Source organism: Corvus hawaiiensis, chromosome 3 (assembly GCF_020740725.1).
Source record: "Corvus hawaiiensis isolate bCorHaw1 chromosome 3, bCorHaw1.pri.cur, whole genome shotgun sequence".
Taxonomy (NCBI): domain Eukaryota; kingdom Metazoa; phylum Chordata; class Aves; order Passeriformes; family Corvidae; genus Corvus; species Corvus hawaiiensis.
The window spans coordinates 30462098-30487279 of NC_063215.1; the positions used below are offsets into that span (position 1 = coordinate 30462098).

The following is a 25182-nucleotide window of genomic DNA, read 5'->3' on the forward strand; positions in this document are numbered from 1 at the left end:
ACTGTTTTGAGGAAAGTTTGGGAATTCCTAGCATATCAAGCTTCCTTGCTTGGATATAAAATACCTAGCCTAATTCCCCAGCCTGAGAAGGACTCCTGATCATATTCAGTGTTCTTTCAAGTGGGGTTTGGTGTATTCTTTTTATGTGAAGCTTAGAATTAACCTAAATAAAATGTTTATTAACTTATCCATATCACTGCTTGAGCTTCCTCTCAACACCTCTGCCTTGGGCCAGATGCAAGATCCCATGTCTCATTATAAGCTTTGGGTTTTGTTTCTCTCCTAACACTTTAAAGGGAATACCTGGCCATTTCCCAGCTGGGTCTGATAGTAAAAGGGTTAGCAAGTCACAGGTCTTTAGTCCATCCTGTTAAATACAGTTATGACTCAGCATAGCAATGTGGGTATTTTTAAACTGGATTTATTTTTAACCCCATTTAATCTGTAATTTAGAAAAAAATCTCATTAGAGAAATTGTAAGAATTGCAGGCTAAGTAGTATATACTCTTTTTTTTTTTATCTGAACATTAATTAGACAACCTAAGTCCTGAGACTTAAGAAAAGTAATTTCCGGTTTCTGAAAATGCTGGTAAGTCTTCTGATGTGATGCAAAAAAGGTTTTTGATAATTTCTTTTCCATACTCATTCATTTAAAATCCATGAACGTTAACAGTTTTTATATACTGTAAAAGAGCACATTATTTACCTAATTATCCTTCTAAGTGTAAGCAGAACACCAGGCTTAAATATGCATAGGCTAGTCGTGCTGTGTGTAGGGAGTGTTAAAGCAAAAGCATGTTCTCTCTGTAGCTTCAGTCCTGCAGCTGACAGCTACTTTTTCAGGTCTGACCCTGCTATCTGGTATCATTAACCTTCTTTCTTACTCGGATCTCTTCTGTCGGTAAATCAATCTTCACTACTTACACCTTCTTTTTTGGGGAGATCATCTGGAACCAGGACAGGTACATATACCCATTTATAACAGAGTTGTAGGCTGTAGTGCCTTTGGTCTTGCCTGTGCCTTTTTTCTCAAGCACTTCTTAGCACGGCCTGCTTGCGACTTTAGCCAGGACTGAGTTTATTTATAGGCAGTCCTGCATGCTGAAGAGGAGGAGGCTAGTTGTCCAGACAATTATCTGGGGTTAGCAAAAAAAGCATCCCTTAGTTTGGTGCAGCTGCACTCCAAACAGCAGTGCTAGCTCTCCCTTTCTGCTGCCAGCTGTGCTGTCAGGTTCCCTGTGAGCGCTCAGCATGTTTGTGAGAGGTACGCTGGCCTGCGGGATGGTTTGCCCTTTACCATCAGCCAGGGTTGTCTAGGACTTGGCAGAACTAACCCGGGAAGGAAAGGGAGAGCCTGTTCCAAGTGTAATCAGCAGTTCACTTTGCTAGTACTTGTTCCATTGGTTCATTGTAAAAAGCTACCAGAAGCTGGGATGGGGATGAAGGGAGACTAAACAGGAAGAAATTGAATGTTCTATGGAAACAAAGTTTTTAGGTTGGGTAGCATGATGCCATGCAGAAACACACAAGGTGCCTTCCAAAATCCCAGCATGAGAAGTAAATGGGTGTGAGTCTCTCAGCATGAAGCTCTGCTGGAGCTGACTCGCCCTTCTGTGTACCAAACTAGAGACCATTCTGTTTGTGCAATCAGTTAGTGTCGCTGGGTATCTGTAAAAATGTCTGAGGAGAAATGGATGTTTGGATTTCTTCCTCCTACAGGGAAGATTATATGGATAAATAAGCCAAGTAATTCCTGATGTCATCCCTCCTTTCCATAATATGAAGTGCATTTTCTCTCTGTCTTTATCCTGAATGACCATGGCCTCCAACAGACAAATTGTCTATTGCAGCTTGTATTTTCTTTGCTTTTCTAGACAACAGCAACCACTTAAATATATAAATATTTAATACTGTACAATAGGTCTTGCTTCTGGGTAGGAAGCGTGTAAAAATGTGTGCAGAGCAATTTTCTCTGTCAGTTGCCTGCCAGAGGTTACCATAATTTTTTTTTTTTCATTAACATCATCAGAAGGTTTCTTGATCAGCTGAATAATTTCATTCCACTGTAGATAATCATATTTAGCATAAGAACTTAATATCTCATTGACTTCAGAGTCTGACAAATAACAGACTACTCTAATAACTAGACTTGTTGTGTTTGTTCCATTTCTGGGAGCTAACTAGAAGGACCGTGTGAGTTATAAAACAGCTCCTAAAATGTCAAAATAAAAACATGGGTAGATAATGACAGAAATACTCAAAGTTCCTTTTAAAATATAGAAATTCTCATCCTCTTCTCTTGATGGTTGCCATCCACAATTGGATTTTAGGATATTTAGGACAGCAAAGTGGCAGTTTTGCATAATCTCTAAAGACCAAAAATCTTGATGCAGTTCTTGAATGAGCCAAGACAAATCTCTGCCATTCTCTTAAGCACATCTTTGTTTTAAGTTTTGAACAAAGACTGTATCTTTGGAGACAATCACAAACCCACTGAAGGAAAGGACGGATCATCACACTTCTCTGGATTCTGCCATTAATCTGCAGAGAGAAATTTTTGTTTTGTTTTTTTGTGTGTTGCTTGTGAGAAATATATCAGACCCTGAATAAATTTCTCTATAGGGGCAATTGATTTACTAGTGGGGTTCTGAGTAAGGAAAACCACTGAAGGTTTCTGCGATGTTTATGCTGGACAATATGACCATGTTTTCATGGTTTCGTGTGGTTTCAGTCCCTACAGTGAATCACAAAAGTAGAAACCTATTAGAAAACTGGGGATGGGGCATGCATGTGTCTGAAGTTCTGCATGTTGATACTGAAGGGAAAGTAGAATGAGGTGTATATATGAGGAAGAGCATAATTCCCAGCAGGAAATGATGACAGTTCGAAAGAGATGATTTACTCTTGGTTATTTTTATATTTTCAGTGTAGACGGATGCTGCTGCTACTTATGCTGAACACAGCTCTTGAATTCAGACAGTTTCTTTTGCTTAGATGCCCAGAGAACAAACAAATTGAGAGACGGGGAACACAGAAAGAAAAACATGGGACTCTAGTTCTTTCACACATGGGAAAAACATTTCCTCTCCATCTGCTTTCCCTGAATCATGCAATTGGACAACACTTTCTGGTATCCCTCTGCCTCATGCTGATCAAACCAGCAAGTGTGTAACTTTATCAAAAGTGCTGAAAGCTGCCTTCCACAAGACAAGACTCCAAAATTCTTTGTTGACCTGAAATTTCTCAAAACTTCATCAAAATTTAGCGGAATTCTACTTAGGAAAAAGAGAAGAAAAACTGTTGCATTTCTAATGTCCATTATTATATATTACTGCTTTTAATTGTGTTGTTCTTACTGCTGCTGATTTTTTTTTTTCCAGAAAACTTAAAATACACAGAAATAGGCTAAACTTGTCAAACTAACTGTCTGCTTTTCATCTTTAAAATCAAAGGAAGACTGGCCTTTGACTTCATTAAGGCCATGGAGTTCACCAATAATTCCTGTAAATAAGGGTGCAGAATACCTCTGGAAATCCTAGCGTAAAAGTACTTTGCACAGGCATAATGGTTTTGGTATTTCTGTGCCTCTTTCAAACCAATCTTTTTTCAAATGCCCTTTAAAATTTTGATATCAATACAATTGACTTTCACTCTGAAGAAATTCCTGAACAACCTGTATATTAAAAGAGTCAGCTAATCTATACCTGTTCTGTAAATGAAAGCAGAGGCATGCCCAAGTATACGAAATAATAAGTAAATCCCCCTTCTCAATGGCAAAATAACCTGCAGCTTTGCTTTCAGCAGTACATTTCATGAGTGGGTTGAGCTCTCCCTAAGTAATTAATAACTCTTAAGCTGTCTGAATAGTTTCCCTTGAGTTGCATCATATAATGTGTCGTATGAAAACAACTTGAGGCCTAATGTAACATGAAACTATATAGTGCATCTTAATGTGATTTGAGGAAGATGGATAGGAAGGAAATTATTTCTTATTCTGACAGAAAAGACAGCTGTTCTTAGCTTTTATTTGAAAAGAATTTGAAATACACTTTCTAGGCAGTGATTGCTAAGTTGTTCTAGTTAGTTGATTCCTGTTCTCCTGTTGTACCAGTCAAGTTAGGTAAAAACTGAGAATCAAAAATATAGCAATTTGTTGTAGAAATATTGAGACTAATGTGGAGATTTTTGTATTTGGTCCGCCTGAGCTTTACTTTTTTATTCATAATAGATCTGAGTTTAAATACTTCGCAAACATAAAAAGGCTAACATTTCAGTGTTTCCGTCAACAAAGTACTAAATGAATCATTACCCAACACAGGAAAGTTTTTTAAACTAACTCCTCAAGCTCTGGTCACCAAATTATTGTAACATTGTCATGTTACAAGTGACATATACCAGGTAATGGTATATGTCAGCTGGAAAAGATATGTCTTGCCATAGACTCTAAACATCTCTCACTTCACTCTCAGGAAATGCAAGTTGGCTCATCTTTCTCTTCTTGGAAGATATACAGCAAGCTGGAGGCTTCATCGATACTTGTAAATACGGAAGTTTATCATATACTGTAGTGTATTCTCATTCGATATGGAACAATTAGAGTTCATAAGATTTAAAAATAGATGCTGCTTTTCCATTAGTGCTTTTTTTAAAAATAAAAACAAAAGGTAAATAAAGGATTGCCTTACTAAATTTGATATGGGTAATTCAATGCTGCTTTACAAAGATAGAACTAAAACTGTTTATAGCACAGTGAATACACAGTTAATTCATTCATAATTACTTCTTTTAGTATGCTAGCACTAGCAGTTCCAGCTGGTATGTGCATTTCAGAACTTTTGAGGAAACAAATGAATAAAGAAAATGTTTTGCCAAAAATCATTCTATACTTAATCTTTATAAAGAGTGGAAGGTATGAGCAAATACAGTGGTAATGTTCATGCAACATTCCTATAACTGCTCTTCTGGTAACCTCATAATGTACAGTCATAATATACACCTGTTTTTAGGAAAAATTATGACTCCGTTTAATCCAATAAAAAAGAGGAGAATGCAGCAAAAACTTTTGCAACTCTGTGTATACATGTGCTTTTATAGAGTGGCACACAGTAGCTGCAAGAATGTTAATGTGTATTTATTATCATTCTGGCTGCATCTGCCTCATTTTTCAACCAGTGAAACATTAAGAAATACCTGAATGTATGGATTGTTAACGTATCTATGTATGATCTAAAACCTTGTATTGTCGGGAATCTTCTTGCTGGTTATTGATGGTCTCCTCAATTTGCCAGCTGGGGCCTCTGTAATTTACAGTAAATCTCAGTCCAGCAGACCAGGGTGGTGTAAATTCAGACCTCTGTATTCAGTTCATGTGCTTCAATTCCTGCTATTGTTTTCTGTAGTTTCCACCACGGGTGTGCTTTGCTTTGAGAACACAGTGCTCCAGTCATCAACTTTATTTTTTTATTATATACTACTGACAATATGGACAGAGGGAGAGAATCAAACTGTCGAAATTCCACCTAAAGTATAAATTAGTCAGACTCTGGGCGCCTGAGTCTGAGAATAATTCAAATTGCCCACTCTCAAGCACCACCCAACCCCTAGTGGCACCTAAAATGAATAATTTTGGACAACTGATTTCCCCCGGCGTCGGGGCATAAATTCCAGGCAGGCTTAGAAGCACCATGGCTTACGTAGACAGGCTTGTAACTCCCACCCAAGTTCATTGTGACACAAAGATGTGTTTAGACATGCCAGAACTTTGCCTAAGGTCCCTAGAGGTGCCTAAGTCATTGACGGTGCTTAAATCACACATAGTAAGTTTGGACAGCATTGAATTCAACACAAACCACAGCAATCATGAGTGTTTTGAGTGTAGAAAAGGAAGAGAGCACCTTTTTAACAGCCTTAAAGGTCTGAGCAGTCATGGGGAAAGGATGTCTGGTCTGGTAAGAAAATTTAACAATAATGGGAGAACTTAACTGAAAAGGATATTTTATTTTCATGAAGATCTCAGATTTTTTGCTCCCAAGTCTGACGATGTAATTTGGTTCAGACACTGTTGTCCAAAAAGGCATCTGGTTGAGAGATCAGATGCCAAGGATACCCTCATCTGCTTGTCTGTGTTAATTTGTCCGTTCTTTTGTCTTGTCTTTATAGATAAATTTGCACACTTACCAGTTGCTACCCATATTTCTGTAACATTATAACTTGCTTAGAACCTGTCATTTCTCTTACTGCTTTTGGTGTAGACACCATGATCTGATACGCTAAGTTCATGTTCTCAGTTTGTGCTGTGTGTACATCTGTAGACTTTGAGGTGAGCTTGGTTAGGTTTCCTTCACCCTTTTTCTCTCTCTTTTTCTTATTGTTTTAATATTGTGTCAGGTGGAAAGGTTGAATAGTCTGTGTTGGAGTACTTTTTGAGCTGTGGAAGTGTGGAACAACTTGCTTTTGAATTTTTTATTGACATTTAATGCTGATCCTTAATTGGTTTCACCTGTACACAATACCTTGTAAGTTTTCTCTGGTTTTAAAATTTGTAGATGTGATCAGGTGAAACAGTATATTAAACATTCGAAGAACTTCTGAATTTCAAATTCAGTATTCCATGAAATTTCGGTTTGGCTTTTCTCATGTTCCAACATGAGGTTTTATGTTCATTTTTCTTTTTGGTCTTTAATTTTCCCATCAAATGTCATTATATATTTATTGTTTAAAACATGTACACACTTTGCCTATTTTTGAGGATTTTTAACTGATTTTACAGAGTAGAAGATACTATGGTAATAATACTTAAATATCAATGAAGTATCTTACTAATCATCTGTACCTAAGGCACTTCAATGCCCAATGCATGCTTTTTTATTCTACTACAGTCACTTGAAGCCATTCAGGGACCAAGAGCATAGGGGAAATTTCGTATGGTAGCAGGTAGCCTGCAGTTTTCTGGGTATTTCATCCCGTTATTCTGTTCTTTTTCACATTCACCATCTGGCTAGAAGAGTTGACTGTTAAGTGTATACTTTAACGCATCTTTTAATGACTTTTTGGTCACCAAGGAATCATCATGTAGGTATCAATAACTCTTCTCAAAATAAAGATACTGCTTCTGTTGTCTCTCTGGTTTATGGTAGTTGTATATTAAATTTGTGCTGTTTGTTGGCCAGACACTGCAACAGGTTTCCCAAAGAGTTGTGGAATAATTTCCATTCCAGATACTTCCAAATCACAGCAGGACAGGACTTACAGTAACTTGATATAATTTTCGGGTTGTCCCTGCTTTAAGCACAGGATTAGATCCATTGACCTCCAGAGGTACTTTCCTACCTAAGTCATTTTGTGAATCTAACTGAATTTATCCTTAGTCCAATTCTGCTTAAAACTTGCCTCTTTGGTTGACTTTGCTGAAATCAGTAATGCTCTTAGGAATTAAATAGATGTTGTCTGCTTTTCTCATTTCTCCTAATACAGTTTTCTTTGTCAGCTCAAAGTAAGAGAAGTTAGAGTGAACTCCTGCTGGTTTTTGTAATGCTGGCCCATACCTTAGCTCTTGTTTTGTTTCCTGAAATGGTTTGATAAACAGTTAAGGAAAGTAAATTTATATCACATGTACTCACACAACCAAACTTACTTGAGAAAATTCTGAAAGAAACACAATTTTACAAGACTTAGTACTGTCATACATCTAGATGGCTCTGAAAGTGTTAGGAAGGTGTGCAGTAAAAAGTGATGGAGGGGGGTGGGTGAGTGTGTAAAATAGTGCCACCTTGCCTTCCAGACTTACCATAGCAATCATGGTTTCCTCTCATTTGATGAAGACTTCTGATCATTTCTCTTCCACAGTTGTCTATTCTTTGCCCACTAATGTGGATTCCCCTGTGTTCCAATATGGAACTTAGCTGGGAAAGTTAATTGATTTTGAAGAGCTAATCAGATGCTCCCACAGCCAGATATCCTGTCTAGCTTACAGCTGTAAACCTGAGATACCATCTCCTTAGCCTGCCTGGGGTGCAGGAAACCAGAGGGCTGATCCCATATCCAGATAGTTTATTGTTCTGCAGACACACACTCATGCCCAGTGAAGGCATTTTTTTTATAAATCATAAAACATATTCTTTATGCTACATTTGAAATACGTAGTATGAAATCTAGATCTAAGTACAGCCAAGCCTATTCTCTTTTGCCTTGCCTTCTGACATTCCAACATCTATAGCCGTACAACAGCATATGGGTCCACTAACAATGTGGGACAGCAGCCAATTTGGTCCTGGGATAAAACAGGAATCAGCTGTGGGAAATAAGCCAAAGCAGTGTGATTCCCACATAAGGGACTTAAATAGGTGCTAGTCCTTAAAGAAGCTCTTTGGCAGGATTTAGAGCAGGCTTCTCTGCACAGGAGGCATTTTTCCTGAGATCCTAAGTACAATAATTTCCAGGAGGGTTGTGGGGCTATTGTTTCATCAGCTGTAGTGCTTTGCTCTTTCTTTCCCCCCACCTTTGTTGTTTGTTTTATTTTGTTTTGTTTTTAATAAAAGCTTTATAGCACATTGCTGTACAATTATAATTCCATTAGTATTTTTTTAGAACTAAGCCATTTACTTCACATGATTGTGGGAAATAAACTGGAGGAAATTTTTCTGCTGCGTGGGGTCCTCAGGTTTCCTGAGCTCTGATCCAGGGAATGCTTTTTACACCATGGCTAGCTGGTCACAAACAGCAGTGTGAACACTTTAGCTACTCCTTTGCTGTGTAGAGATCTGTGGTTTTAATTTTCTCACCTCTGTCTTAGAAAAGAAATTATTTGAAATGCAGAAGCTTCAAATGAAATAAGTTGATTGTACCATGCTAATTTATGTAGTACAGAATTAGTGTATATTTAATGGTTACCAAAGTCTGTAGAGTTGAGGTACATATTTTGGTTTTTGTGAAGTACAAACTTTTCAAATAGTTCATACAAGTGGTGTTGCAGTGCATTCTGTGATATAGGCCAGACTTTTTTTTAGAGATATTGACACATTTTGGGTAAGAAAGGAATAACAAAATCAAACAACAGCAAATAATTTTTTCTGAAATACATTCCTTATTTTTTGTCAAGCTTGCTAAAGTCCAAGTTTTCTGATGCTCAAGATGTCTGAATCATTGCCCATGGACATCACTGGATCAAATCCCTGCTCAAAGCAGGACCAACTTGAAAATTAGATCAGGTTATTATGAGCCCTGTCCAGCTGTGTTTTGAAAGTCCCCAAGGATGGGGATTATTCCACAAATCCTCTACAAAACATACTCAAGTATCCCAAGCGATAAATTGTGAAAAGCCGTATTTTAAAATACTTTCATGTGGGGCATTCACTTTGCATCAGTTCTTTTTAGACTCCTATTTATATTAATCAAAGATGCTAAAAAAGAAATTAACAAGATTTTCAGTCATTTATTCTTATAAAGAGACTGAATTGTACTTTTGAGAAGAAAAACTTCTGAATGCCGAGGCCTGTGAATTTGTACGAGTGGGAGCAAGTGTTTGGCTTCTTGTTTTCACCAGGTATTATTTTTGTTCATTCCGTTTAAGCAGTGCTTGTTGTAAGAATAACAAGAAATCTTTTTCCTCCCTCCTGTTCCAGGCAAGTATTTCCAAATGGGCTTCCTGAAGAATACTCCCTAATTGCCACGTTCCGTGTACGGAGAAGTACCAAGAAAGAGCGTTGGTATATATGGCAAGTTTTAAATCAGTATGACACACCTGAGGTTAGAGTCATCTTTGATTTATTTCTTCAAAAAGTTTCTTTTTCTTTTTTCCCCTATTAATATAATATATAATAATGGATGTTTCATCACTGGATTTAGCTAAAGTTTATATGAAATAGACAGACTGCTCTGAAATAATTGATAATTTGTTGCAGGAATGACAGCAATTTAGCAAAATCTATTCAGTTTAGACTGCAAAATAGAATCAAATGCATGTTATGATTTATAGCTGATATTTAGTTACCAATTTACATAGAAGAATGCTTCATAACATAATTCTTGCCCAGTGTATGTAGTTGGAATATTTTTATTATATATAGTTTATGTATGTGCTTATTTCTTATAACTTTTACATAACCACTTCTTTTATTTTGTCTTGTTTCCAGATTTCTGTCCTCCTGGATGGTACAAAAAAGGTGGTGGAGTATATGACCAAATCCACTCAGGGAAATATACTGCACTACACTTTTAAGAGTCGAGAAATTTATCCATTGTTTGATCGGCAGTGGCATAAGCTTGGTATTAGCGTGCAGTCAGGGATCATTTCCCTCTATTTGGATTGTAATTTAATTGAGAGAAAGCAGACTGATGAAAAATTCACCATTGACTTGCAGGGAAGGACACTGATTGCTTCTCGTGCTGCGGATGATAAGCCTGTAGATGTGAGTAGTATGAAAGGACAAACAGACAACTTGAAGTAAAGTTTTAGCCATGCTTTTACTAACACAGTCATAAAGAATCATGTAGATAAAATGTTCAAACCCAGTCATTATTTTTGAGTGTGTATTCTTAATTTGAAGTCCTTAAGTGTTTTTCTCTAAACATTATTCAATGCTGTACCATCTGCTAAGACAAAGCTGTTACGTGCATAGAACTCAGTCCTGGTTTAAGGAGTCTGCTTTCCTGTATTTAATTTGGAGAGAGAGGCACCTAATTACCATAGACATATTATTGCTATGTTTAAAGATAACTTGCAGTGCTAATTTTTTTCTTTCATTTTTAGTAAGATTTATTTATAAGTTTGTATCAGTCATCTGTTACACTTTGTCTGTCTTTGATACAGGGAAGACACAAAACAGTTAAGGGTTACCTCTGTACTGAGGTGTTCTAGAATAATTCAGCTATGTAGAAATAGGTGCGCATTGTTCAAAGTTGTCTCTCTCTTATCCAAAAGGGAAGGGTTAGGAAGTGGTTGGAGGTGTGTTTCCTGCAGCCTTTGGTGCAAGAATTACACAAGGAAGCCCCATAATATTCTGGGCTATGTTCTGTCCCAGGGATGCTCTCTTCTGTTTCCTCATGCAAGGAGCTCACGACAGGTAATTTGAAATCATCAGGAAATGTCAGTTTAAGTACACTGACACACAGCTACCAGGGTTAAAGCATCTGCCTTGGAGTTTATAGTGACTGTCAGAAAGCTTCAGCGATGTTATGTACGCTGTTGGGTTCCAGAGGAGAATAGCACATTCTAACTGCAAGCTAATGCTGCAGGAGGAATAATTCTTGGGCAGCACTAAGCACTTTGGCCTGGACTTAGAGCTCTTATTTTATGGACCCAAGCTCACACTTTGTTTTATTTTCTAAGACTTGAGTTCAACGTTTTTTGAAATGTGTGTATAGTTTCCTCATTTCCAAATAGCATGCCAGAGAAAGAGCAGTTTCTTTTGTGCTGGTTGCAAGGCATGAGCTGGACAATTCTGAGTGGAAGTTGTCAATTGGGATTTCCACATTTGTAGGAATACATTATGGGCTTAATGCTGATGAAGGCTGCAGAGTGGATCCTGTACCAACAGTCACTTTTCTCAATACCAAGTGCAAGAGGGAGATTAAGAGGATATAAAATTGACACAAAAAGAGGCATATGAGGACAAGATTAGCTAGTTAGAACATTGCCTGCTTCTCATCTTCACCAATCTACCCAAAGTATCTGAAACAGAAGCTTTATGTACAGAATTTGTGATTTTTTGCTCTTCAGGTATCTTAGTGGCAATGTCCAGGCAAAGGTCTTTCCAAAGCAATAGATGTATGTGATAGAGTGCTTATCAAACCCTTACTCTAGTTCCCTGCAGAGGAAAATTCCATTCCAGAAAAGAAAGTTTGAAGAGGATGTCTACAAGGCTAAAATACCTGTGTAATATAGCAAACCAATACAGATGAATGCAACTTACATGAAAATAAATGAAGTCTTAAACGTGATTTACATCAAAGTAATAGACTGCCTAATTTGTTCCTTAAATGAGGAGCTGTGTAATTGTTTTGTATTTGTCTTTTTCTAGCATTTCAGAAATATGCAGTGTTTCAAAGAGAAAGTTTACTACACCAAGATAAGAAAAAGCATGCCGTAACACATACTTTTTTACAACTCATATTAATTTCTTTTGTATTTCTTAATAGATTGAACTTCACCACATAGCAGTATATTGTAATTCACAACTTGCAGCAGAAGATACGTGTTGTGAAATATCTGCAGACTTGGTAAGTTGTCAGTTAAAATTCAAATGTTAATACAAAAGAAATTGCTTTGTTGTTTCTTACCTAAGAGTTGTGAAGAAATTTCAATAGAGGTGTTAGTTTAATTACCTTCTAAAAATGAATTCCATATCTGGAGTCATGGTGCATAGTTTCTTGCTGCCTAAATAAGTGGTACAATGGAACATCAGCGAAAGGCACTAGGTGCTGCTAGTGCTTTTTAAATGCATTTCTTAACATTGATTAATATCTAATTAATAAGTGAAGAAGCCTCGGAGAATAGGAAATGAATCACTGTGATGATTTGAGAATGGTTTCAAACAACAGAGGCCATTTCAGCAACAGTTGCATCTCATGAAGCTTTACAGATAATGTAAAAAAAGCCCATTAAAGAGTCTGCATGACAGTGGAAGAGAAAGAAAATAGGACAGTGTTGAGTTTTCTTTATTTTAATACACTAAGATGAAGGAATGGGTCTTTCATAATTGGCAAGTTATAGGGGTTGGGCTTGATCCTGAAGGTCTCTTCTAACCTTGATGATTCTATGAAATACATTCTTTTTTATAATGTACATGCTGACATGTATATATTGTTTAACATAGGGGAAACCAGTGATTTAGTTTAGAGGGTTCACTTCTCCCTCTTGTTTTGATAGACAGAATCAGTGTAAACTGGGAGATGGTAGAACCATAGGAATGCTTGAAGTTGTAGATGTAATTGTTTTGCTCAATATAGCCCATTAAAACAAAAAAACACAAACCACAAATAGCCTCAGAAAGACATTGTGTTAAATTATTGGCCCGCTAGTTGTAAGATAGGCTCCTCTGAGACAGTGGACAGTGCCATCACCACCAAGCTTGTAGTCAGCAAAAAACCCAGGGCAAGTAGAAGGACTGATTGATTTCATCCACAAAGAGATAGAGGAAAATGTACCTGGATTGGAGAGAGAAATCTGCCCAAGAACGGAGGAGCAGAAGACTGTGGGAACTGACAACGGCTTGGTCCTCAGAAGCGTGAAAGATACATCATCTAATTTCAGGGGGAAATTTCAATTTTAAATAAGTATTAAGAGTTCAAATATATTTCTAAATATATTCTTGATAATAATGCAGGCTTTCTCTTGAATGTATAAGCTTATGAAAAAGTGGAACAAATGAAATTTCTGTAGGTTCCACTTGGTGCTTGGAAATACAATTTATTGAGCCGTTATGACCCAGTAGCAAAAAAAACAAGAACAAAACAAACCCTAATTACATATGAACACAAAAAGCTCAACACTTAATAAACACTTAAACATTCATTCAGCTATATAGCTAAAAACATCATCAGTTTCATTTGTAGGTCTTATGTTTAAGATGTAAGAAATGGTGGACTACTTGTTAATTACTGCCATATTGAAACCAGCATTACATTTTCAGATTTATTTTTTCACAACTCCCTTACCCATTATAACAGCCACATTTTAAGTAATTTAAGGGAAGGAATTTATACTTGGATACAATTTCTACACTAAACAGTAAATCCTGTGAGAATTTCTCTGACAGAAGGCTTGAAAGAAACCTCATTACATTTTAATGAGAGTTTCTGAAATTTACCAGGTTCTGTTGGCTTGTCCTGTAGTATTTCTTCAGGTTGGCTCAGTTCTCAGGAGTCACAGACAGGTGAATCTTGGCTTCAGGGTTTTTTTGTTTGTTCCCAAACTAGGTATGCCAGAAGTGTTTAACTAAAAAAAAAAGTTTTCCTTAGCACTCACTTTTATATTTTGCATTTTGGGGTGGGGGAGAGAACAGGACGAGGCTGAGAAGTACTGTCTTTTTTTTCTCCCCATGGACATTTTCTGTTTCTCCTTCACTACTAATTTTGGGAGACTTTATTCCTCTGTCTGGGCTCTTTTGGAAGAGAGAAGTGGGACAGTCAAATCAGTTTTAACTGGCATCGATTTTAGAACAGAATGATTGCAATATCTAGAATTCATTTTTTTACAGCTTTTTTCTCTGTTTGGAAATTGTTATCGCTTTCCATATATGGTTGGTACAGGAGTATTAAAACAGAAGGTGACTTAAAACTAGTGTTTGGATGGTATTTTCCTATTAACCAAAGTGGACCAAAAATCAGAAAATCTCTTTACTCTAGTGCCCACGTGAGGAGAGGTTACTGGCTACGACTCCATCACCAGTGACTGCTCATGCCAGCAAGATATACTCGCTTCCAGGAATGCAGCAAGAACCTACACAGAGATGCTACTGCTTTCCAAATAAAGTATAAAGTTTTCCTATTGCTTTTTAATGCATCATGCTGTTTAACCCTGCTAGGTATAAAACCAGTCAGGTTTTTTTTTTTTTTGCAGTCATGAAAAAGTCTTACTGGTTTGTAGTATTGTAATGTACTTGCATTGTATTTCCCAGTTAAGAAACAGTACATTTTGCATTTAGTTGATGTAAAGTTAGAGACATCAGTAAGGTTTAATTGTTTGAATATACACCCAAAGAAGTACCATGGTTAAAATGAGAATTATATTTAGGCATTACATTTAGTGTAAATGTTTTTACTTGAAAATAAATTATATTCTACACAGTGTTTGTTTTCTTTTAATATTTCTCCTGGGTGTCGCACTATGTTTATTGAGTCTTTTGCTTTGTTAGGCACTTGTGACAAAGACAGGAAACAAAACCAAATATATTTTAGATCTGCTTTGTTGACTTTTTTATTTCTTTTAAAATCAGGGAGAAGCAGGATTGCCAGGAGTAGCTGGTTTACCAGGCCAGAAAGGAGAGAAAGGTGAAAAGGTAAAATATCACTTGAATTCTCTCTTTCAAGTCTTTATTTTGGCTTATCTTTCTTAAATAGGAATTACATGGATTCTGTTACTCCTTGAAGGAATCTGCCTGAACACAGGTTAGATCCTTTATCAGTCAATGTCTGGCTCTATGTGTGAGCTGCCTGTCAGGCATCTTACAGCTGCCTTGCTTTGGGGTCACCTCATAAACTCTGTGGAACACAGTTAACCTGCCTGGGAAGCACATGCCTCCCCAGCCCCATCACTGTGCCTTATACAGAAGTCATGTGTATCGTCTGACAAGAATTTTTCCATATCGTGTGTGTACATCACTGCTGATGGGCAGAATCCCGTGTGGTCGTTTCATCCTTGCAATCATCAGTAGGAGGAGTAGGAGCAATCATCATGAAATATGACCTCAGTATATTCTTTGACAACACCCATACCTGAAACTCTCTTAATTATGAAGAGAGAAGAATCTGACCTTGGCAAGGCTCTAGGATGGGCCAGTGGGTCCTTTCCTGTTGCAGTGGGGATCCTGCAACATGCATATATCAAACCAGGAGTCCCGTGGAAAGGAAATATATATGGACAGACAGATTCTTGCTAGCTGTTTCAGAGATGTTTATTTCTCCAGCCGCATGGCCGGAGCTCTGCTGAGGAACTGTTCCAGTCACGGGACCAAGGGTCCTTCTGCCCGCGCAGGGAACACAAACCAACCAATGGGAACGAGGCTGAGCAGGGGCAGGGAAGCCCCGTGTCTGTGCCCTCAGGGCCCCTCTCCCAGGGCTACACGGCAGGGGAGGGACCCCAACACCTCACCCGTTTTATTTTAATAAAAGGAGAATGAAAACAACTGGATAAACATAACAAGAACAGTTTCAAAACAAAACAAGCCACCCTCCTGAGTCTTTAAATGTCCAATCAGATTCTGTGGAACATCTTAGGGCTGACAGAAGGGAGACAGAACTCTGAGCATGCTTTGTGGGGAAACTGAGGCAGGAGAGGGTTTAACTTCTTCCCTCCCCCTTTTCATCCCCCACTCGGCATTGGAAAGGGATTTTTGGGGAAACAATTGGCAAAAGCATGGTTTTGTGAGGGAAACCATGGATGAAAAAACGGATTGGGAATACACTGGGGGTAATAGGACATAGGGTAAAAGGGAAAGGTGGGATTAGGAAAGGGAGACTGTAGGGGGGGCTTACAATGGAGATATTGTCTAACATGACTACGATTTTTTGCATATATACTGCCTTTTACAGAAACACCATCAGGCCCAGTGACCTGCGATGCTTGTAACCCTTTTCTCCCTAGTACAATATTAAATTCCACCACCTCTCCATCTCCCAAGCTTGGGATGCATTTTTCAGGGTTATTCTTTTTAATAGCAGTTCTATGCACGAATATGTCTTGCTGGTTGTCACACCTTGTTATAAAACCATAATTTTGCTTAACATTATACCATTTTACTATCCCTAAGGTCTTAGTTACTATGATCTTTTCCTTTTTCCGAGTGGCTGCTGTTTTCTGTCTCGCTGCGTCTTTGCTCTCTCCTTCGGTCGCTCCCGTGTTGGAATTGTCGGGGCTGCTGGTGCCTGCGCGCTCTTCCTGGGGTCGCGTTCGGGGCTGTGCGGGCCGGGCCGGGCCGCGCCGCTCAGTTCTCCGTGCGTCGCCTCCTCTGGTCGCAGCTTCGCTGCCGATGCCGGGCGCTGCACCCACGTCTCGGCCAGGCCCCCAAGCGACGACCCCCCCGCACCCTGCTCCAGCGCGCGTCTCGGCTGGGCGCGGCTCCGCTCCACCGCCGCCAGCCGCCGCCTGCGCGCCGCCCCTCTCTGTCGGGCATTCACGGGGCTCGCTCCACCACGCGCTGCACGGGGCCATTCGGGCACTGCCGGGTCCCGCCGCGCCTCGCTCCGCCGCCGACACTGCGGCTCGCGTGGCTCCGCCCGCACGCGGGAACTGCCTCGCTGCTGCTCTCAGAGCGCTCAGTGCACGTGGCCTGGGCCGCACGGTCCCTGCGCCAGGCTTCCCTTCGCCAGGACACAGCTGACATTGCTCAACAGTCTCGGTAACTAAATAATATTCACGAAAATATTCTTCCATCGGCATATATTTTGACTCCAGTATTAACTGTGTCCAAACGGTTTTCCAAAAGCCCTTGGTAAGAATTAAATCCCAAGAAACATAGAAAAAGTTCTTAAACAACCATGCCAGGAAGTGTTTCAGTTCTTTTTGAGCTTGAATCAAGCTAAAATTTACAAATCGTTGTTCAAGAATCATTTTAAGTTTAAGATAAATGTCCATATGCGGCTCTGAGAGCCAAGAGTCTTCCCACGGTTCCTCCATAGTTTAGATACGGAATAGCAAAGCAAAACCAAGAAGAGGAATCCAAAGTTTCCAGGGTTTACTCACACAAATCAGTCGCTTAGGGATCGGGGATCGTTCTGCTCACAATTCTCCACCATTTGTTGCAGTGGGGATCCTGCAACACGCATATATCAAACCAGGAGTCCCGTGGAAAGGAAATATATATGGACAGACAGATTCTTGATAGCTGTTTCAGAGATGTTTATTTCTCCAGCCGCATGGCCGGAGCTCTGCCCAGGAACTGTTCCAGTCACGGGACCAAGGGTCCTTCTGCCCGCGCAGGGAACACAAACCAACCAATGGGAACGAGGCTGAGCAGGGGCAGGGAAGCCCCGTGTCTGTGCCCTCAGGGCCCCCTCTCCCAGGGCTACACGGCAGGGGAGGGACCCCAACACTTTCCTTCGGCCTGTTCTGAATTTTTCTGTAGTGCTTACCATGACGTCCTTATGCTGTGTAGCTTGGGGATTTCCTAACAATATAGGTCAACATATGAGATGTTTTCCCTTCGCTCTCCATTCCTTAAATTTTGTCAGAGGATGCTGAATTAGGACATGTCTGGGAATGTTTTTTCCATGTGCTATTAGAGCAGGAAAATTGAATAAACTATTGTAAATCTGCCAGAAAGACCATGAGATAGGAATTGAGTTCAGGGAATGCAGTGTGAGAGGAAGATGTCTAGAATGTCCTAATCCAGAGGTTAGGATGGAGGTATCCGAACCCAGCATCCTACCTTGCAGCACACCATTTAATATGTGATTGAAATAGTTTGTGAAGACAGCCAGGGCTGTTCTTACAGCTGTTGTATCAGGCTGAAAAGGGTCCAGTTCTGAGAAGGCTTATCCACACAGTTGATTGAAATTAAGAATATTCCTTGATAGTATACTGCCCCCCCCCACAACTCCTCCCCTCAAATATGTATTTCACTTTTGGTACAAGCTGTATCTTTAGGTGAAAAAACCAGATCAGCCATGTTAGTTTCTATAGTCTAGCTGAACCTAGGACTGCTATCAGTTTACAGACTTAATCATGGAGTTTTGATCCTCGGTCTGAGTGTATTGAACAATTGTCAGTTTTTAGTTTTAGCCAATGTCGCCAGCATAGGGAGTTCCTCAGCATTTGTGTGGGAAACTGCTCTTCTGCTGCTGACCTGATCCATTTAGACTATTATTGCTACTAAGATGGGAGAGGAGACTTCACAAGTCTGAGGTTTTTTACCATTTCATTTCCCAGCCAATTAGCAGTATTTACCATGCTAAGCATAGTGCCTCTAAATAAAGCATGCAAGTGCCTATGGTCACTTTTGGTTCTGCTCTCCCACTTGTTTTACAAAGAAAGCCTCATTGCATGGATTCTCTATGCATGGAACTATCTAAGGGTCAATGAACCCCGCTGCACCCAGCAGTTTAGCCTAAAGCGTGTATATTGACATTTATGAATGTCCTTTCACAAAATTGAATGAATCAGCAGATTAAAGTCAGGGGTAGTACAGCAAGCAGGTAGAAAGCTACTTAATTTGAACTTTTCTTATAATCCACCAATACTTGTCACTCCCTAGCTTTGCAGAGGGTGGTTTTTTTCTTTTGGGGGGGGATGGAGAAGGGGGGTTGGATGGAGGGCACAGTATAACTGTGATCAGGATTGGGTCACTGACCTTTGGCAGCAAACAAATCCTGTCTTGAATAGTGCCTGCCATGATGCAGCTGAAAGCAACATTCTCTGAGGTTTTAGTACCATTTTTCTCATTGACTCTGCATTTAAGCAAGTTTTCAGTAATATTCCTTCTGAATGATGGCCTTGTTACATCAGTATTTAGACCTGAAGAGGCAGAAAGACTCCAGAACATTCCAGACATGTAGGATACATGATTTATTGTCAGATTATGTAAAGGAAAGTAACAGACTCTGGCTGAGTGTTTTGTAACCTGCTATACAAAAAATAGGCATCCTCTTGATAACTTTGCTGGCCAGTTACAAAAAACCAGGTCTTCTCTAAGTTGTGTGTGGTTCCTAAGCACATATTTCCCCCTTTGCTTGTGCTCAGCTTCTTATTTTATTGTTTCTTTTTCTTCTAAATCACATCACTATAGACATCCAACTAACGATATTTAAATGTACTTGCAATTGCAGCATCCAAGTGAAAATGTTAATTTTTTACTTTCTTTCATGAGAAATTTCTGTTTCTGTTGATATTATCTCTTTTTCAGCACAAAAGTTCTTCTCCTTTTATTTTACTTTATCTCATTCCAATTTCATATTCACTTTAATTAATTGTATCATTGAATTTACATGCCTTTTTTTTTTTGTTGCTATGGGATTGACAAGGAAGTCTCTACCTACACAGATTGATATTAGGCTATGTTCAACCCCTTCAAAATTTCCCTTTTCTTCAGTCTCACATCATTGTTCCCTAAGGTCAGGCTGTTTAGAAACATATAAGCTATCACCAGTATAAAGTATGATAGCTTGCAAGCCATTTTTAGGCATCTTGAATTTAATTATTAGCCTGTTTCCACTTCATTCCTGTACTCTTGGCTCATCTTAGTATCTCTGAACAGGTCTGAACGAAAGTTTGAAGTATATTGCAGGCCCAAAGGACTGAAGTGCCATATTTTCACTGGAACAAGCACTCATGCAGATATTGATATATATCTGGCACACTGTGCATCTGAATGCACAGGAGCATCACTGATCTAAACTATGCCATTTGTGTGAACAGCTTTCCTGTTTGTATACCTGGCCTTCCATTGTGACTTCATGAGGACAATTCTTCACTCAAAACTATTATCTCCAGTACTTCGGGCATGAAGTATTTGGTTTGCTCTGCAGGATATTTTTGCTGGGAGATCAGCTTCTGCAGCAAGGGAACACCTCCTGTTCTTTAATTTCTCAATAATTGAAACTGAAAAAGTCACCAGGACCAACTTTGTTTGCTACAGCTAAGTGTACAATTTAGACTATCTCTAAATAATATGCTGTATTATTCTCATGGCAGCTTGATTCTTAGCACAGTGTATTCCACAAGCTGCAAGTGGACACAAGTCAGGTGGAAGTCTCCTGTGATTTTACCACATTTTGATATCTGCTTTGGAGCTGGTTTTTCTCTTCTGCTGATCTGAGTGAGAAATTTACTGTGTTTTCTATTTGGTTGCAATTTGTACTACTTCAGCATGGTATGTAGCTACTCAGTCTTACAAGCATATTTGTTGTTAGGAAATGTCTTTTGATAATGTTGTAAAAGGTCCTGTTTTGTCCTCAATATGTAGAAATTCTTAAGAAAGAATATGAATGACAGAATTTACAAACTGATTTTCACTCTCAAAGAGGCTAAAAAGTAACTGTTTTCTACTTTTATTTGTTTTAAGCAGACTTAGTGCCCATGAAATATTTTAAATTGAAATCTAAACAGAATTAAATATTTTGATATAACATTAAACCAATCCACACTGTGTTAATAGGTCGTTGGTTAACACTGTAAGTGCAGTAGGGACCAAAAGCCCAGAGGCAGAGTGCTTTCAAATATTAAAATGCCTGTTAATGCACACCATAGAGAACTTTATTGCTATCCAACTTCATTAATTTAAATTTTACTTAAGGAAAAAGACATTTAAAAGGCCATTTTGGGATTGGTAGAGATAGGTTTATGCAATATATTATTGCACTAGGAAAATATTTTTAATAGAACGGTATGAAAAAAGAACTCCTGGAGAACAAATGAAGTGTCTGAACTGCTCTTTCTGCTTCTTTTCCTTGCTAATCTTTCTTTTCTGCTACTCTGACTTTCGTCTTTAAAATCCAGTCGACTTGATTCTACCTAAAGCATACCTTTTGTACTATGCAACCTTCCAACTATATTCCTTTCTGGCTCAGTCTTTGTTGCTGAGGTCACTGATAGGGACCTAGAAGCTGGAATGCAAGAAAAAGAAGAAAATGGAGCAAAATATGGCTGGTTGTCAGTTATGACAAAGTCGGGAATTGCCAGTATACTTAGTAGAATATAGTCTTACAGTAAGCAGAAAGAAATGCTTCATGCTTACCTAAGAATTTATGGATAGTCCTACTTTTATTTTACCATCTAGTAGTCCAAGTTATCCAATTAATAAGGGAAAATATCATTAGTAATGCAAATTAATTTTTTTTCTTTTAAAAAATTCTGAAATGTAGACTTATTTTCTTTATTACCATATTTGCCATCCCAGTATTCATCTCAGTCCTGAGTTTAAGTCTTCCTGAGTAGTGGAGAAGGTGGCAGCAAGTCCTCACTGCTCTGAGGTGCTCAGAGGTGTGGGGGGAATGTCACACTTCCCCCCACATTCCAGAGCTGATGCAGGAGCAGGGGAGCCATTCCAGAGCTGATGCAGGAGCAGGGGAGCCAGCAGTGACTGGCACTGGTGCAGGAGTTAAACCAGCAACACCCAGCTCAGGCTATGATGAGGCTGAGCTCCTGCACTGATGGGACAGGACACAGCTGGGTGCTTCTGCTGGGACTAACAGGGATGATACTGGTCTACATACTCCCTGCTGCTCCCACAGCAGTAGGGAAACCCTGGAATGATGCTGCGTTTGGGATGTATTTGGGATGTTTTCTTTCTCTTCACATATTCTCTGAATGTGAATTCATTTTTTCCTTTTTGCTAATGTACACCTTTTTTTTACCTGGATATTTCTGGTGATGTTGTGTCCTGCTTTTAGTTGGGGAAAAGTAGATTTCATTCACAGTAGCCAGTATGGGGCTCTATTTTGGATTTGTGCTGGAAACAGAGTTGATAGCACAGGGATGTTTTCATTATTGCCAGGCAGTGCTTGCACAGTGTCAAGGCCTTTTCTGCTCCCTACCCCACCCCACCAGCGAGGAGGCTGGGGGTGCACAAAGAGTTAGAAGGGACACAGCCAGGACAGGTGACCCCAACTACCAAAGGGATATTCCATACCCTACACATGGTGCCATGCTCAATATATAAAGCAGTGGGAAGAAGGAGGAGGAGGAGGACTTTTAGAGTGATGGCATTTGTCCTCCCAAGTCACTGCTACCCATGATGGAGCCCTGATTTGCTGGAGATGGCTGAACACCTGCCTGCCCACAGGAAGCAGTGAATTAATTCCTTGTTTTGCTTCGCTTGTGTGTGCAGTTTTTGCTTTGCCTATTAAGCTGTCTTTATCTCAAATCACGAACTTTCTCGTTTTCATTCTTCCAAGTCTGTCTCCCATTCCACCAAGGGAGTGGAGATGAGCGAATGGCTGCGTGAGGCTGGCTGGAGCTAAACCACAACATAATGCACACATGACTACACAGAGATGACAACAGGGAAAGCTAATTTGCTTAATCAAATCTTATCAAACCAAACCTGATTAAGGCTGAGGGGTGTTTTGACAACTGATGTATATCACTCATTTTATCTGAGCTAATATGTCCTCATTGGAGACAAGAGCAATGTTGCCACACAATACCTTAACAGTGTGTGCTCTAGGCCATGTTAATGCCTAGAGCATTAGATGCGTTTGCTTTTATCTTAGTACTAAAATCATCATCTCTCTCTGGTCATTACAAGATTAAATGTTACTGTGCTAAATCAATCCCACAGCATGTAATAGTGTAAATATATTGTAAATAGACACGCAATTTAGGAGACAAAATAATGAGTTTAAATAAAATATGTTCTTAAAAGAATGGGTTTTGGTTTTACATGAGAAAGGACTGTAATTTGTTAACTAATTATCTGTTTGTCATTTTCTCTATCCCACATTTGGATTTAGGCAATTTGTCCTTGCTGTCCATTACTGTATTTTGTGTCTGTTACTAGCATATCATTTCTAGTTCTACAGCAGGTGTGCTGAATAAAGACTGCAAGGTGCAAAGAGGTAAAGGTCAGAGCTTTTGAAGGCCTCTGAATCATTAATGTAAAAAAACGATCACAGGTGTAATACTGCAGGCAGTCTCAGATGTGCAGGATTATTTCCACTCCAGATAGAAGGCTGATTGGTGTCTTTGGAAAGAAGTATGTTTGCTGTCTGCAAACACTTTCTAAGAATTCTGTTTGGCTTGACTTTATGGAAAGTTGACGGAAGCATTTTTTCTTTAATTTTTAATTTTAACCTGCTGAATTTCCACACTGTGTAATTTTACCAAAACAAATATTGTCAAAAGTATAATAGCTATCTTATTGCTTGCAATAGTTCACATTCTGAAAAAATGTGCTATGGCTTAAGTATTTTATTCAATAAATAGCTTATCCTCAGTTGAAAAGGATTTTCACTGTCACCCTTAGTAAATCCTGAGAGTAGACATACAGCTCATGGTTCTACCTTTGGGTGTTGTTACACTGCTTGTACGTCATAACCTATGAATGTCAGCATTGTACTACTACTGCTCACCACCTTACAAAGCTGTTTTTCTGGCAACTTATTCTTCACTTTTGTGAAGGACTTTAAGGTCTGCAGAAGGAAAAGAAAATGCCATTAAAGAAAAAAATTTAAGATGCTTTTCCTGTATTTTTGGTTTTAGTCTGTCATGCTGTTTGTATGAATACTATTAGATACCTATAGTATCTAATATTTATATTCATAAAGGCACGAAAAACTACAACCTTTCAGCCTGTAGGTATTAAAATCACAACTAGAAAACAGAAGCATAACTTGCAGATCTAATTTGCAGTGGAAAATAATTGTCTTCAAGATCGGGAGTCTGTCTGCTGTTAGTGGAACAGAAGTGTAAACATACCTTGGTTAATTGGCTAGTAAGTCATACAGGCTAAAGGCTTCCTGGAGTGTAACAGGCTGTGTAATTTTAGACTCTACAGTGCATAAAAATACACTGCTGAAGGTAACGACGTGGTTCTGGTCAGTTAAAATACTGGCAAGTGGCATAAGGGAGCAGAGGAATAGATAAGAGGGTCACTCTGAGGATGATTGGGTAAGGTAACCTTTATCTCTCATAGTGATGGTGGATTCATGCTATTCACACATACAGGATTTTGGTCTGTTTTTGAGGCAGAACTGTTTAATATCTTTATCCATGGTCCTTTATCCATGGTATCCATGGGTGAGGGGATCACGTGCATGTTCAGTAAGAACAAGTCCTGTGAGAAGTGGCTGAGGGAACTGGGGGTATTTAGGCTGGAGAAAAGAAGTCTCAGGGGTGATCTTATTGTTCTCTACAAGTGCCTGAAAAGAGGGTGTAGCCAGGTGGGGGTCAGTGTCTTCTACCAGGCAGCCAGTGAGAGGACAAGAAAAAATGGCCTCAAGCCGCGTGATGGGAGGTTCAAGTTGGACATCAGGAAGAATTTCTTCAGAGAAAAGGTGTTCAGTCATTGGAATGAGCTGCCCAGGGAAGTGGTGGAGTCACTTTCCCTGGAGGCTTTCAAGAAACAACTGGATGTGGCACTTAGTGCTATGGTCTCATTGACATGGTGGTGTGTAGTCAAAGGTTGGAGTCGATGATCTTGGACGGGTTTTTTAGCCTTTATGATTCTGATACAACTGTTGTTGTGTACTTCTTGCCAATCTTAATGCTGCTTTCTCAATTTCAGAAAGATCAATAACTTCATTTCAGAACAGAGTTATGGTGTTATTCTTGATGAAGAATGTTCTTTTCTTGGTAGAAGTAGACACACCTAATGTTTTGCTTCGTTTTTAAATGAACAGTATATGGTTTCAGTGCTTTTGTTGTATTCCTCTAGCATTCAAATTATTTTTATTTTAAATTTTTTAAACCTTATACTTGACATTATTTAGCAAAATTTCTGGTTTTGATGTTTTCTTATGTCATTTTTAAGACTTATGGTCCAATTTACAGCTGCTGGGATCTTCCATAACTCTCCTGATCAGTCTCTCAAA

General features: G+C 39.1%; 1 protein-coding gene across 8 annotated transcripts in view; it reads left to right on the top strand.

The window, feature by feature from the left end:
- The window catches only part of COL19A1 (collagen type XIX alpha 1 chain), a 187579-nt gene that overhangs the window by 21588 nt on the left and 140809 nt on the right, over nt 1-25182 (top strand). For all 8 annotated transcript variants that reach the window (XM_048296720.1, XM_048296721.1, XM_048296717.1 and 5 more), the window contains exons 5-9: nt 9621-9744; nt 10131-10406; nt 12136-12216; nt 14344-14469; nt 14934-14996. In XM_048296720.1, the coding sequence (XP_048152677.1) occupies nt 9621-9744; nt 10131-10406; nt 12136-12216; nt 14344-14469; nt 14934-14996 (670 nt within the window). The remainder of the gene's footprint in view (nt 1-9620; nt 9745-10130; nt 10407-12135; nt 12217-14343; nt 14470-14933; nt 14997-25182) is intronic.